Source organism: Cyprinus carpio, chromosome A22 (assembly GCF_018340385.1).
Source record: "Cyprinus carpio isolate SPL01 chromosome A22, ASM1834038v1, whole genome shotgun sequence".
Taxonomy (NCBI): Eukaryota; Metazoa; Chordata; class Actinopteri; order Cypriniformes; family Cyprinidae; genus Cyprinus; species Cyprinus carpio.
This window is the reverse complement of record NC_056593.1, coordinates 19,717,824-19,734,623: the sequence shown is the minus strand read 5'-3', so window position 1 is coordinate 19,734,623 and position 16,800 is coordinate 19,717,824. Positions and strand designations below refer to the sequence as shown.

General features: G+C 35.9%; 1 protein-coding gene across 1 annotated transcript; it reads left to right on the top strand.

Moving 5' to 3' along the window:
- The first annotated feature begins 316 nt into the window (after window positions 1–316).
- Window positions 317–15,372, top strand: LOC109046803 (protein phosphatase inhibitor 2-like). The gene is made up of 6 exons (XM_042712217.1): window positions 317–688; window positions 7,871–7,978; window positions 8,621–8,704; window positions 13,124–13,221; window positions 13,473–13,643; window positions 14,581–15,372. Exons 1-6 carry the CDS (start codon window positions 564–566, stop codon window positions 14,598–14,600), a joined length of 606 nt encoding a protein of 201 aa, XP_042568151.1. The 5' UTR covers window positions 317–563; the 3' UTR covers window positions 14,601–15,372.
- The last annotated feature ends 1,428 nt before the right edge of the window (window positions 15,373–16,800 follow it).

Genomic DNA, 16,800 nt, shown 5'->3' with positions numbered 1-16,800 from the left:
AGTAGCTCTCAACTCACCTTTCAAAACTGTTTTATGTGTTTCTGTCTATTGAAATTACAGTACAACCCATTGAATGCACTGTACAGCCTTATTTTCAGCCTAGATCTATTCATATCCATTGTGTGTGTGTGTGTGTGTGCAGTTTTAAGATATTCACTGATAAAGATGATGGTTTACTAAGTTAACTTTGGCAAAATGCACTAGTGTGACTCCCGCGTGTGACCTCACAGCCCCAACAAACATGGCGACCGTCGCTTGACAAGTTAGTTATGTTTCTATAGCAACGCTGCAACTCTCGCGATAACAGAGAGTGCGAGACTGACTGCGGCGCCCTGTTTCCTTTCGCCGCTGTAAATGGGCAAGTGCGCGAGCTCCGGCGAAATTCAAGTCATCAACGGTCGCAAACTTTAGTCACAGACAGCGTTTAACTCTTGTTTGTAGGTACGCGATACATCAGCGGTTAATAAATCAAGCCAGAGTGTTGTTTCTGAAGCGCCTCGGCGTGGTGTGGTGGTTTGTTTGAGGCAGAAACAGTGTAAAAGAGGAGTTGTGGTTTGACGGTTATGGCAGCACCGCGACCCATCAAAGGGATCCTGAAGAACAAATCCAGTATCAAAGCCCGACCCGAAGAGCCAGTCCAGGACACTTCCGAACCAGGAGCTCCTATAAACTCTGAAGACGACCAGCAGTGAGTAACAAGTCTTTAAAACAGGTTAAATCAGTCCGTACGCGCGTCTGTGGCAGTGTGACAGTGCACCGGGAGACCTGTCAATCAAACTGCTCTGATGCTGACAGTGACGTGCACTAGTGCACTAAACCAGTCCTGTGGTCCCAGTTCAGCTGCTTCCAGTTAGATTACTGGGTTAGGAGCGAAGGCTGCTAGTAGGCTAGCCACTGACCAGTCATGCTAAACGAGACCATCCTGCTGAAACCAACCCAAATCCATCCTCTTCTTTACTGACCCGCTGTTTTCTGATCAGTCCCTGAGCCTGTTATTTACATGCACAGCTCGAAGGGGTATCTGAAATATGGGTTCAAATGTAGCAAAAGTGTTGTTTTATATTTAACAAACATAAATTATGTAACAACACTGATATTTTAATGTTAAAGATGCACTAATGTGCTGTATAACGTTTTATTAATAACATTATTATATACAGTCATTCAAATTAAATACAAATAGGACATTCAGATGGTTAGGAGTCTCTTAAGATCAATTCCTATGTTAAAATATGAGTAAATGTGATTTCATCACTTGATTAGCATCAAGTGGGCGAATCTCCGAAAACCTTCCAAGAGCATCTACATCTGTGAGAGCTATTTCACCCCAAAACAAAAGGACCAAAAATAAATATTTGCTGAAGCCTATTTAAAAGGAATTGTTTATATTATAACGTTAATTAGCCTACTATATATTAATATATATTAATTGCTTCAAATGTACAGTGATGAGAATGTTTCTATTACATTTAAATACTTAATATTTATGAATATATCACACTACACAAATCTTAATGTTCTAAACAGTTAATTAAAACTGAAACTAAAATAAAAAAACATTTTTGTTACTTGAAATATAATATCTCATAATTATGATCATAATAATTGAAATATAATCTAAACATTAACTGAAATAAAGTAAGATAAAATAAAATTTTATTTCAGCAACATTTCTAAAATGTAATTTAACTTAAAAAATAATAAAACTGTATTAAAAATAATAAAAAATATTTATATAATCTCACACACACACACACACACACACACACACACATATATATATATATATATATATATAAATCACATATTACAATATATATATATATATAAAATCACAATTACAATTAATGTTGCCACAATTACCAAACAAAGCAAAAAATAAACAAACAAATCAAACTCAACTTATTTTACTTTCCTAAATTAAAACTCCACCCCAAAATAAAAATAAAATCATTAAACAAATAACCTAATGTCGTTCCAAACCCATAAAAGCTTCGTTCGTCTTACCTTCGGAACACAATTTAAGATATTTTGGATGAAAACCGGGAGGCTTGTGACTGTCCCATAGAATGCCAAATAAATAACAGTGTCAAGGTCCAGGAAAGTATGTAAAGCATCTTCAGAATACTCCATCTGCCATCAGAGATGTCGTTATTTTAAGAGACAAGAATACTTTTTGTACACAAAGAAAACAAAAATAAATACTTTATGCTGCTTAAGTCGTTATTTTTGTTTCAGACACTGGATATTTTTACTTTTTTATTATTTAAAGAAGAAACGAACTCAATCTATAGTTTTGGCAGTTTATGGGACAGTCTCAAGCCTCCCGGGTTTTCATCCAAAATATCTTAAATTGTGTTCTGAAGACGAACAGAGCTTTTACGGGTTTGGAACGACATGGGGGGTAAGTGATTAATGACAACATTTTCATTTTGCGATGGAGTATCCCTTTAAGATGTTTTTTTTTTTTTCACAGGTAATCTTACCATTTACGAACTCAATCTATACATAAAAAAATATGATGGATATTTTTACTTTTTTATTATTTAAAGAAGAAACCAACTCAATCTATAGTTGACATTTGAGGCAGAAAAGCAATACAAGTTTATCAGTCAGTGTTTTCAGCTTGTTTATTGTCATATACAAATATGGGATGAACGCTGGTTCTAAATATAGGTTTATTTTTATGCTAAATATTCCTCCTTTCTTTTGGCTTTGGGTTGAAATGATATCCCCAGATGATATTTTAAAGTTGGTTTTTTTATTATTAAATTCAAAGTAAATATCAAAATATTAACCATGTTCGTGTTTTGGTTGGACTCAACCAATTTAACATGTCAACATAAAGGTGTAATAACAGCACTCGTCCTGTCACTCTGACTATCATAAAACTCAGCTGTCAGTGCAGATTTGTAAAATTAGAAGAGTGATTTTCTGCCAGAAGGGCGGCGTGTGTATAAACTGATCTCATTCATTTTGACATTTCGCTCGTCCAGAGACACTCTTAGGAACTGTGGATGTGTGTCTCCACTGAAGCACTTTGTCTCCTGGAGGTCGGAGAAGTTTTCTCATGTCAAGGATGCGACTGAAATAATGACGATCCCGTTTCCTGGTTAACTGAGCCGCCTGGTTTTTATCAATATTCAGCACGTATTGATTTGTGCTTTTAGGTTGACCAAATTTTGAACAGGATTTTTCAGAAACATCAATAAAGGAAGTCCTAAACCCCCTTTTAATGGAGAGCTTGTGTTTTCAGTATGGAGCGTGTCGATGTTTGTAGGTGTTCTTTTTGGCTTGCCGGCTTCCTCTGCCTCCTCGTCCTCTCTCACCAGAAGACATTGTTCTTGAATCCAGCTCTCCCACTCCTAGAGAACTAGGACACACAGGATGGCACTTATTACTGAATTTGTGTCCTGTGAGACTAGGGATGTATGGTATGAAAATTTCTTTTCACGATTAGTGACCAAAATTATCACGGTTGTCAGTATTATCAGGGTATTGTTACAATGTGCTGGAGATGTTAAAAAAGTACAGACATGTAAAAATCAACAAACAACAAATAAAATGATTTGGTTTGCATAATCACTAAAACAATAACATTACCAATGATGTCCGGATTTTAAATGACATCCTCACTGACAACAGTCTAATAGCATGTTCAAATAAAGTTTAATAAAAAGGTAAACCTCACATTTCAGCCTTTAAATAAAGATATAAATCAAAATGATAATTGATTAATAAATTATTATATGTATTTTATCTGCTCCATAAATAATTCTAGATAACTTATCTGAATTGTTTAAATATGTAGAATCCACATAAACTTGTTTTTCATCAACCGGTCAAATTTACAACAGGGCATGCGAATTCGGTCCAGTTTTGGCCAGACAGAAGCTGCATAAATCCACTCTCTGACAGCTGCTTTAGGTAAGCTATGGAGCAAAGATGAAAACAAAATGCCGTCAAATCGTTTCTGAAGACAGTCAGAACCTTCAGAGGTACATTCATATATTTAATTCATTCATATATTCATTTGATTCATTCCCTTAGCACTCTTTAAAACCTCGCACCTTTTCCGCCCTCTTTTGACTCAAAATGAAACTACTCTGTGTGCTGTGCGCACGTGAGACTGTTACTGAAAACTGTGCTTTATGCTGGACAGTATTTACCGTGAGTTGTTCAAATTGCGGTAATCTAATACAGTTTTAATGATAATTAAAAGATGAAGCGGTAATACTAACCGTGGGGAATTTTATCATGATTTATTGTCAAACTGGTAATGATGATAACCTCAGTGGCCTTTACTGAACTTGTGACAAACATTTTTCAGTTCATCTGAATGGATGCGCAGAACACCTGTATTTGACGTATCGTAAACTCTAGTGTGAAGGCACAGAATTGACATGCTTCATGTAAACGATATTCTTTATTGTAGTTTCCTGTCAAAATAACAGAGTTCCTTTGGATTTTTTCAGCTTTTAAGAACTGCCGGGGTTTTCCGGTAGTGGGCGGGACTAATGCGCAAATATTATTATCCCTGTTTTAATTTCAGCAAATCAGTTCGAGTGAATGCACACAACCTGATTAATATTCATGAATCCAGCAGCTCATTAATCCTTAGTGTGTTTCATATTGTTCTTATTAGTAGAATTAATATCATTATAATCTTGTCAGTATTTCTGTTAGTTTTTTCCCCATTTTTTATTTTACAGAACCACTGAATGACCAAAAAAGCACCACCACCAGTCCTAAGTTCAGTTCAAATGACTAATATGCACAAATTCTAAATACTAAAGTTCTATCATTAAATACTTAATTATCATATTATAATGCTTGACTGACTGATGTTAAGAGTGCACTTTCAGATATTTAAAGAAACTGTGCCATTTTACAAACAGTATATATATATATATATATATATATATATATATATATATATATATATATATAATACACACACACACACACACGTGAGAGTTAAATTCCAGGAAATTTGTTAAAAATGTTCAAAAATGTTGCTTTATTTCTTTTGGTCAATTTAGTTTGAAATCTCAAGTGATTTCATAGAAATATTTGATTGAACCCTATAAAACCACTTGGTATGTATAATTAACTAGAGTATTGTGAGGAAACTGTGAATGGTGTTTGCTTGTGCTGGAGTGTGGGTGGTTGCCAGGGCATTTGTTAAGGTGTTCTCAGTGCTTCTGGTGCGTAATGCGGTTGCTAGGGCATTTTATTTACTGGCAAAGCCCCAAGCCTTTGATATTTTGGTCTCAGATATGGCACGGGTCCCTCCTTCAGTGCAAGTCTGTGAGATTTTCAGTTTTATCTTGCAACAGAAAATAGAAAGTAAACAGGAAAGCAGCATGATTTGAGAGATCACTCCCATCTACAGAACAAAGAGTGTGTGATGAGAATACAGATCAAAAATGTAATAATTTAGTAAGCATAATCGAAAACAAAAAAAATTTCAGGTAATACCAATTGCTGTTTTCCGGTGACAGCTATTTAAAATAATCTCTGCTCAGTCACTGTTAACTCAATTAAAGTAATACCAGCTGTTACAGAAATAGCGACAGGTGTTTTTTTGTTTTTGTTTTTTTTTTGGTAATGTGTCACATTTTGTTTTTTAACCAAATATATTAATAATGCATTATAAGAATGATTGAAATTAAAATAACATTTATTATGAAAATTTTGTTGTACCTCGTGTATTTTAATTACAGGATCACGTTCAGCATCTTAGAACAGTTTGGCTTATCCACATTATATATTTTATAGTGGATTTATGTGATTGGCAGACAGCATTAATTAGGGTCACATTGTAGGAAATTTGTAAAATTTCAGTGATTCCATCTTAAAGATGTTGAAAAATATTCATTAAGTGACTTTGCGTTTTACTGTCTAGTTTAAAGACACTCAACTCACTGTCTCACCTTTTTCCTGTATGAATATGAAGCTATTATTTTCCTAACAATATGTTTTGTTTCTCAGACATCTGCGGTATCAGGAGCACCATGTTTCTTTGGCAGCTTTTTTTGTTACTTTAGGGGGATATCCTGTACCAGCTTGTAGATCTTATTTTTGCCTGAACTGTTGTTTTTCCAAGACTTTTTCCCGTGGTGATAAAACACTGATTGAATTATACGTTTTTGCAGTATTCGGGTCTCCTAACCGCAGACGAGTTCCTTTCATTCTGTAGTGCTTGCTCTCCAAATAAGTCACTGCAGGCTGCTTGCTCATGTACTGTTTTTCTAACCTATGATCAGTTGAGAAAAACTTTGACCTCTACTGCATGCAACAGTGCATCGTTTGCTCCCGTGTGTTACAGAATAAACCACTGGGGAGGCCTCTGCCTCTAACATGAATGAAACTCATCTCTTGATTATGTTGCGAGGGAACATGAACATCCATTCTGAAGAGATTAGCTTTATTCGACTAGTCCTTGGTCCTGTTTTATGTTCATCTTTCTGTCCATGATGGATGGTAAATCTTGCACTGATTGCATCCAGCACCTCTCTAAAAGAGACTTAAAAATAATCCTCTTGTCAAAACAACAGTTCTTTGAAATGCTATTGTTAAAATGGTAATTTTAAATCAGGTTTGAGTGGTTTTCCACACTTGCTTTGTAACAGCACCTCATCCAAACGCTGGTTGTGTAACTGTTCTTCTTCCATGTGGATTGGCACATTTGACTGCTGCTGCAAAAGCATTAGTGATCTGGTCTGCTGCGTTCATGTCACCAAATGCACTCACAGGATTTTCATCAGACTACAGAAAGAAGGGATTCAGACTACTAAAGCCACTCTTTAGTTATGGTTCTGTAGCATGTCAGAGATTTACCTGCTTGAAGTGTTGTAATGTGGCTCTGTCATTGCATTGAGTGAGTGTTGACTGAACCATAATCGATTGACTGAGGTCATACTTAGCTTTGCTGTAACACTTTGACTTATTGATGGTCCATCTGGTCAAATACAAAGATCTCGCCGCTCCATCTACGCAGTAGATGCACATCCTTCAATGGACCAGTAAGAAATTTATAATTTCTGTAGGGAATTTAGTACCAGGAGTGTAAGTATTAAAGTATTTATTCATATTTTAGTGAGCTTAGTGTAGGTTTAATATGTATATGTATGTATATATATATATATATATATAGTTTTAGTGTAACAACACTGTATATATATATATATATATATTAGTGTAACAACACTTATATATATATATATATATATAACTTTAGTGTAACAACACTGGCAGAATAATTTATTATACGACTAAAATGTAAAAGATTTGTATTGATTTATTCTTCAATTCAACATGAATTTGAAATTTGAAATGGATTCCACTTGCTTTAATCATAATTCCTGATCATACAGACAACAAATTATCAGTACTTGATACTTTTTAATCTAATCTAGATTAAATTATTATCCACAGATAAACCAGCCCACTTTGACTTCATGCCAGTATTGCCCACATAATTATGTATCAAATGCATCGTCTGCCACTTTAAGAAAGGCACTCGATTGAAATGATTTGTGCTTTGCTTTACGAAACTGCTCTTGGGGTAGCACTGTAGCATGATGGCTTGTAGCATTCAGTGCATTGGGAAACATTGATTTGAGACATGAAAGAAGGCTTTGTGTGCCAGTCTTATTTATATCACTAAAGGGTCAGTATATTTGGCAATGTATGCCACTTGGTGCTATTTTTTGTGTCTGCCGTTTACAAGGTACTCTAAAAAGTTTCAAAGTGGGGCAGAGTCCTTTATTTAATGTAGCAGATCTTAGTTGGAACATTTGCATCAGGGCTAGGAGCTTTATCTATAATTCTATAATAAATTCTGTGTTTCTACCCATTCTTTTAGGAAGAAGTCACAGAAATGGGATGAAATGAATATTTTGGCCACATATCACCCAGCGGATAAGGACTATGGACTGATGAAGATAGACGAACCCAGCACGCCATACCACAGGTAAGCAGCACACACACACACACACACACACACACACACACACACACACACACACACACACACAAAAAAAAAACCCCTGCCATTAATGCTGTTTAGACTATACCTGTATAAATCTGAATATCAATTCTAATGTGGCTGTGCTACTGCATGGATTCAGGAGTGAAGCTACCGCCACCCTAGTAAATCTAAGAAGAAAATGAAACTGTGCTCGTTAGAAAAAATTGGATTGCGTGAATTTTCTAGGAAGTGATTAAATGAACAAAACATTAATTTAGGAAAATAAAACCAACTAACAATTTCTTTTTGGACTAAACTTTGCAGGGAAAACGTCCATAAGTGAGTCCAGCACTGATATGGACGATAAGCCATAGATTACACTGCATTCAGGTTAGCCTATAGCCTTAATGCTACAGCTTGAAGAATTCATTTTTTAAATATCTGATCTCTTGCTGAGGCTGTATGGATTGGGAATATGGGTTGTTCAAAGTGTTGCTCTTCTCTCTGGATATGTTACTGCCCCGTCTGCAAAATACAAGAGCAGCACTGAGGGTGCAACTCAATATGACAGGGCAAATTTGCAGAAAAGGTCATTCTGTCTTTCTCCCTTTGGGCTGTCGGCCAAAAATCTCCTGTCCCTCTTAGGATGGTTGGAGATGACGAGGATGAGGGGGCGCTCAGCGATTCGGACGGGAACACAGTCCTACCCGGAGATGACCTCGCTAAGAAGTAAGTCATGCATGATCACTGAGCAGAACAAGAAACTTCAGACACCGGATTTAAATGCAGCTGACAGAAAATCCTGCCACGCCACAGAGCACCATTCACATAGTTTTCTATTAAATTATCAAGTCATAACTTTTTTTAGTTGATCTACTATTACATTGGAACCTAGATATAAAATAGTATAAATTTGTAATCCCATTCAGGTAACATGTTTTGTAGCTTGGCAATGTTTCTAAGATGGAAGAATTCTGTTTTTGTAACATGGGAAATATGATTTTCAAAGTTGCTGTCTAATATAACACCCAGATTTTTGACTGTAGAGCAGGGATCTCCAACCCTGCTCCTGGAGAGCTACCATCCTGCAGACTTCAGTTCCAGCCCTGCTCCAACACACCTGTCTGTTCCCCGATAACAAAATTGCACACCTGTCTGTAATTATCAAGTAGCTCTGAACTACTTGATTAGCTTGAGATTCTGTGTAATGTTTTTGTTGGAGCTGAAATCTGTAGGACAGTAGCTCACCATGAGCAATGTTTTATACCCCTGCTGTACAGGAAGTAACAGTACATCTAACTAATTGCAAATCATAACATATGACAATCTGTTTAAAATTGTAATCTATGAAATTCTTTGTAATGTTTTTGCTCTCCAGGAGCAGGGTTGGAGACCCCTGCTGTAATAAGTAATATCTCTGTCTTATCTGAATTTAATAGGAGAAAATTATTGGTCATCAATTTTTTTACATTTTTTAATTTTTAACACACTCTGTTAGCTTAGATTTTTTGAAGTTTCACCTGGTCTTGTTGAGATATATAGTTGAGTATCATCAGCATAACAGTGAAAACTAATCCCGTATTTTCTAATGATATTACCAAGGGGCAACATGTATATTGAAAATAGCAGAGGACCTAGGACAGATCCTTGTGGCACTCCATATTTTACTGGTGATAAAACCCCATTTCCTTATTTAAATAAACAAAGTGGGTAGCGATCGGACAGGTAGGATCTAAACCATCTTAAAGCCTGCCCTTGAATACCTGTATAGTTTTGTAATCGATCTATGACTATGTGGTGATCTATGGTGTCGAACGCAGCACTAAGATCAAGTAAAACTAGCAATGAGATGCAGCCTTGGTCTGATGCAAGAAGCAAGTCATTTGTAATTTTAACAAGTGCAGTTTCTGTGCTATGATGGGACCTGAAACCAATTTTTTTTTGCAGGAAGGAGCACAATTGAGCAGACACAACTTTTCTAAAACTTTATACATAAATGGAAGATTTGAAATGGGTCTGTAATTTGCCAGTTCACTAGGATGTAGTTGTGGTTTCTTAATAAGAGGCTTAATAACCGCCAGCTTGAATGGTTTTGGGACGTGACCTAAAGATAACGACGAGTTAATAATATTGAGAAGCGGTTCTTCTGCTACAAGTAACATCTCTTTCAGTAATTTAGTGAGATCGATTCCATGCAATATAATTAAATCTAGCATATGATTAAAACGATGAGTGGGCCCGGTGACATTTTGCTTACATGAGCAACCAGTAGTGCTAACAGATGTCACGTCGCAGCCTACAGGCAAATCAGCGGTCACAGCAACTCAAGCAGAGCTGCTAACCGCTTTCACAATAGTGACTGCCCAGGGTCTTCTGTATTTTATGCTTCCCTACCCAGCATTCACTGGGGCTGCTGTATATGTGTGTGTCTGATTACTCCTGAGAGATTGTCTCACATTAACAGTGAAAATATTACAAAGACCACCAGGTTTTATGAAAAACTTTTATGAAAAACCTTAATAAGCTGCAAACATTAGCATTTATTAATGTGAACTTCAACTAAGTCAAAATATCATCTGAGTCAAATTAAATGAAAAACTTACTGTTTTTTTTTTCCCTTATAAGGAACTTAAGCTGCCTTCAAGTCCTCTGGGGTAGTTTCTACTTCGATAAGTCGATATGAATACAGCATGATGTGCATCAAGTGATTTTAGTCAGAGTTAAATGGATGTTTTGTGCAGTTATGTATTTATTAGTTATTGAAGACAGGAAGGTTTTTAGCATTAGTGCAGCACCAGTGCACATTAGATGTGTAATTGAAGCTTTTACCATTATTGTGCTGCCACAGGAAATGATGGGAGATTAAGTTCTGTTGCACAAGCCTGTGAGAAATATCTATAGCTGTTCTATTGTACTATGTTGTATCAATAGCATCTATATTTATATCTCGATACTGAAATAAAACACTGATCCAGCTGTGAATCTTTCTGAGGATGATGCATCAAACTCCGTATGATGTTTTCTAGGGGTGTAACGATATTTCGCAGTACGATATTTCGCGATGCAAAAATTTTACGATATGTATCATAAAATGGTGGCGATACTTTAACGATATGACGGCAGTCTAATCCTATTGGTTGAGCTGCTGACGTGACTTACTCTGCAACAGGCCAACAGCGCCGTGTGTGCTTTCCTCAAAGTTGAAGAACTCGCTCAAGCTGAACATTAGTTGAGAAACATGAGTTCGGTTGAAACTGAAATTGAAGATGCCCCATCTTCTTATAAATCCGAAGTCTGGCAGCATTTTGGCTTTCCAGTCATGCGACAGGGCGACGGTAAAAAAATTACAGACAAAACACAAACTGTTTGTAAACACTGTAAAACAAGACTGCCATACACAACGTCAAACACTTCGAATATGATGTGCCATTTAAAACGGCATCACAACAACAAACTTCTGCAAACTCCTTCGACAAAAAGAGTGAAAGAAGGCCAAACATCTATACAACGCAGTTTTTGCTGCAACATGGTCTCAGTCAAGTGCGAAAGCTCAAGAAATAACCAGGTGCATCGGAGTTTTTATTGCAAAAAGACATGAGACCATTTTCCCGTTGTCGACAATGTTGGATTTCGTGAATTGGTCAGGGCACTGGAGCCCAGGTATCATATTCTGTCACACCCGCACTTCAGTCAAGAGATAGTTCCAGCCCTGTACTGCGAAGCTAAAGCAAAGGTGGTCGAGGTTCTGAAAAAAGCAGAGAATGTGGCAATAACAACGGACGGGTGGACTTTCGCGGGCTTGTCAGAGCTATATTACAGTCACTGCGCATGTTATTACAGCGGAGTGGGAAATGAAAAGTTTTGTGCTTCAGACTCACCCCACTTTTTTGAGTCACACACTGGAACTAACATAAGAAGAGTATTAAAAGCGGCTATACAAGAGTGGGGGCTTGAAAAGGCTCCTCATAGTACTGCTGTTGTTACTGACAATGCACGCAACATGGAGGTGGCAGTGAGAGAAGACGGGTTGTCACCGCATATTAAGTGTTTTGCGCACACATTGAATCTCGCGTCGCAAGCAGGTTTAAATGTTTCTTGCCTGCTTGGTCGCGTGAGAAAAGTCGTGGCTTTCTTTCACCGCAGTGCCACAGCAACAGCTGTGCTCGCTGAATAGCAAAAGATGCTTGAGATTGCATCACATAAGCATAGTGTGTGTAACTATGCAACTATGCTATACCTCCCGACTCCTTAATAGTGTGTTTAAATATTTTTTAAGGCTGGCACTCTGGAGCGAGCAGATAAGAGGGAGGGAGGTGCCAGTGATGGAGATCCCACTGATGCAGCAGAGAAGAGAGAGATAACACAGAGAGTTGAGCAAGAGCAGCCACCACCTAGCAAAAAGACAGCACTGGAAGATCTCCTTGGTGCAACATTTGCTAAACCAACAGTCTCTCAGTCTAAATGTAGGATAGAAGTAGAGATTGAAATGTACAAAAAAGACACTTCTATTCCCCTCACTAGCTGTCCACTGAAATGGTGGAAAGAAAATGCTCAAGTGTACCCACTTCTTTCCTGTCTTTCCAAGGCTTACCTAACAGTTCCAGCAACTTCTGTTCCCAGTGAACGTGTTTTTTCTACAGCAGTGGATATTGTGAATGCTCAAAGATCCCAGCTTCTGCCAGAAAATGTAGATATGATGGTTTTTCTGCAAAAAAACCTGTAGGTAAACTAAACAAACCCTAGTGTCTATGTTGAACTTATTTGAACAGAACACCATTGAATCTTTTTTTTTATACTGCTTTCAGAAGTTCTGTCTTAGGTTTCTTAATTCTAAGTTCATGTTAAATAAAAAAAATTAAACAAATCAGTGACAGACAGACCTATTCAGTTGGTAATTTGAGTACAGAAAGGGTTTTTATTAAACCTTGAAATTTGATATTTTATGTACAACACAGAAAGTTGTTGAAATTTGTTTGTTTTTGAAATAAATCTGTTATTTAAATTTTAGTTTCATTTTTTAAAATTTTGTTCAAAATATCGTGATATGCATCGTATCGTGAACCCAGCATCGAGATACATACCGTATCGTGACCCAAGCATATCGTTACACCCCTAATGTTTTCTGTTTTTGACATGTGTCTGTCTCAGGCTGGCGGCAGCGGTGGAAGACGCAGGATCTCGCTTCATGGAGGAACCAGAAGAGGAGAGCAGTGAGGAAGACGAGGAGTTGAGTCCGGAGGAGCAAGGTGAGACACGTGTCTGTCTCTCATGGCCTCACATTCAGATCTGAATCTCAGATTTGAAAACCAGAAACATGCGAATCACTGAAATTTCAATAACAGGGTTGCGAGCATGTAATGCTAATGTGAAATAAAACCACACGTGCAGTATTCAGTTTGATGTGCTGATGTACAAGAACAAAGGTTTGACTTGGTGTTCATCGACTGAATCAGTGGATTCTCGTGCTTAGAGCTGGATGTGATTTGTCTTTCCTCAGCCAGAAAGAAGCAGTTTCAGATGATGAGGAAGATGCATTATAATGAAGGTATGAACATTAAACTAGCCCGACAACTCATCGCCAGTGAGCTGGAAGAGGAGGAAGATGAGGATGAAGAGATGAAGGATGACACAGAGACCGAGGACATCACCGTTGACCCCCCACAAGATGGTAAATAAAGACAAAAAAAAAACCATGCCACTCAAACAAAAATTAAATTAATTCAGACATAACCACACCTGCATTGCACTACAAATGCTGTTTTTATAGAAGTTAGTGATTTGAATGAACTTTTAACCCGACAAATGAACCCTTTAAAAAACTAAATATCTAATAAATAATATTTGATGAATATTATACAAAATGTAAAAAAAATAAAAAATTCAAAAAAATAAAAAAATTAAAAAAATAACATGTATCACATTTAATGAATAAAATTTCTATACAACCAACAAACAAATTAAAAAAAAAAAAAAAAAGTATCAGATTTATTTTTCATTGCATTTATGATCTTGGAATCATTTCAATTAATTAAGTTATAATAACATTGATTGATTGAAGTTTCTAGTACCAACTTCTAAATAAATCAAAAAACAAGTACCATCAAACAAATAAAAAAACTTAAAAATAAATTGTCATGTTGTGCTGATGACCAAAAAGGTGAACCCTGTCATGTTGTGCTGATGAAGACTGGAGTAATGATGCTGAAAATTCAGCTTTGCATCACAGGAATATATTGCTTTTTAATATATATTAACATGGAAAACAGTTATTTTCATTTGTAATAATATTTCAGAATTTTACCGTTTTACAGTGTTTTTGATCAAATAAATGGAGCCTTGGAGAGCATAAAAATATATTCAAATATTTTTACCCATGTTATTATATGTGAGAATATTAACAAACTGTTATAGTGTGGTATATAGTATATATATATATATATATATATATATATATATATATATATATATATATATCATAAATGACTTTTTAATATTATACTGCCAATATGTTTTGCACTGCTTTTTCTTTAGAAATGTAAAAACGTGTTCAAAATGTTTTGAAATAATGAAATAAATTAAAACGTCTCATTCTTCATCTGTTACAGCTGATTCCTTGGATTTATAAGGATGTCAAGCTTTTGTCCATCAACTCCTGCCTTGTCTCATGAACGTCTGGAAGGCACAGTGTCGTCCCCGGTTCGGCTTCAGGATTCCCCTCCACCCCGTGTGTCCTACCAACACCACAATGCCACGCATATCATCCAGCTCCCTTATTTGCCAAACTTTTATTGTCATCACGCTAAGAAACGAGACTGTTATCAAACAGGTCCAGGCCTGGTCTCCACCCTCTTCCTGTGGTGAGAGCGTGAGAGGCCGCTGGGAAGTGTGCTTGTGTCTTACGCTGACCGCTGACTTCCACAATGAATCGTACACATTCTCTGATTCCCCAACTCTTTGAGTATTTGAGTTTAATGCGATCTGAAGGCAGGTGGTTTAGTATGCACTGGTAATGGGGCACTGATGTGGTCTTGGGCTTTGACACACACTGCTCACATGAGCTCTACTGTATGCATGGCTTCTGAAAACCATGTTTAACTTCATTGGCACTAATAGTATCTGCCCTGTGTATGATTAACAGGTGAGTATTACATAACTAGATATAAAACTACTGATCAGTAGACTGAACCCTTTGGTTGTCTCTGTTGCTTTTCCGGAACTGTTTAACAGATGCTGAACAGTTCTGATGGATTTTGACTTGGCATTCTCATTGAGATTTGTTTGTTTTGATTGCCTTTTATTTCCTAAATGCCATCATAATGAAGTTATTTCTTTGTATGATTGCTGAAGAATATAATTATCCTGCAGTACCGAATAAAAGAAAAAAATAATAATTTTGATATATTGATCTAGCAATTTGATCTCTAAAATTGCAATTGTTATTCTGGTTTATCAATTTAGTCACAGAAACTCACTGACAATATACTGTATGTAGGCTGTATAAAACAAATTATTATCAATATAAATATTATAAATCTATAAAATAAAAATATACAAAATAAAAACATTAATGCAAAAAAAACAAAAACAAAAAAAAAAACAAAAATATAAAAACTATATATATATAAATCTTTACTGTAATATAATATATATATATATTCTGGCTCTGTAATGAAAAATAAATAAATATTATGAATCATTACCAAAGTGCAAAAATAATTCTGACTAATTACCAAAATGCAAAAAACTCTTTACTGTAATATAATAATTGAGAATAAAATTTACTATCGCAAATAAAACATACAGATGCATTACATTCATGAATATGAAATATTTGAAAACATTATTTAGTAACTATATTTACTTAAGTTGTGCTAAATTTTAATGAAATTACCAAATATATATATATATATTTGTTTTTTTGATTTACTGAATAATAATAATAATAATAATAAAACGTTCTTGACAGGTTTTACAAAATTCACCCAAATACTGACACAGCATTGTTTTTTGAAAACAGTTCTTCAGTGCAGCAGTGTTTCTGCCTGGATGCATTTTAGACCCTTTTTTCTGGCTACTGTGTTTATTCTGGACATAAAGACAGCACAGTCAGTTTGAGATCTGTGTTTCTGAGATGCTCCCATCATTCACATGGCCTGCCCTTGACTGAATGATGTCAGGAAACATGTGGAGTTCAAAAACAGTGCAGGACACACTGAACATAAAAGCACCTATTTCTTAATTGGGACCTATTTTTGATGAAAAAGATGAATTGTCTTGCAATGTCCATCAGTCAGTGACACGGACTGCACACATTCATACGGTCATGTCAGATATAGTTTAATCCAACATTTGTACATTCTCAAGCACAAGTGCTTTGATTTTTATCATTGTTTAACTTTTTTTTGCTTCATGTGTTTTGAGTAATTTGACAATCTCTGTTCATTTTATTCCTCCACAAGATTTTTTTGTCTTTCCTAAATATATGTGCATGTTCTTCAACTGAAAATGTGCATATTTGTCAGTCATTAAAATGTTGGTATGAACTTGTTCTTTGAATTGATTTTTAAGTAAAGAAAGTGGCATATTCTTACGGAAAATACTGTGATAATTATGTTATATTACTACATTAAAACTGCCAATACTGTAGTCGAAGTGAAAAAAAAAAATATCAGCTTATCCGTGTTCACACAATCAGACGATACCGTTCTGTTACATTTAGTGTTAACAGTGTGTTGTCACTCACAATAAAAATCAATGAGTTTCAAGAAGCCACACCATTGCACAGGCTCTGGTGGGAGAAAAAATGCCAAGCTTTTTGTGGTTGA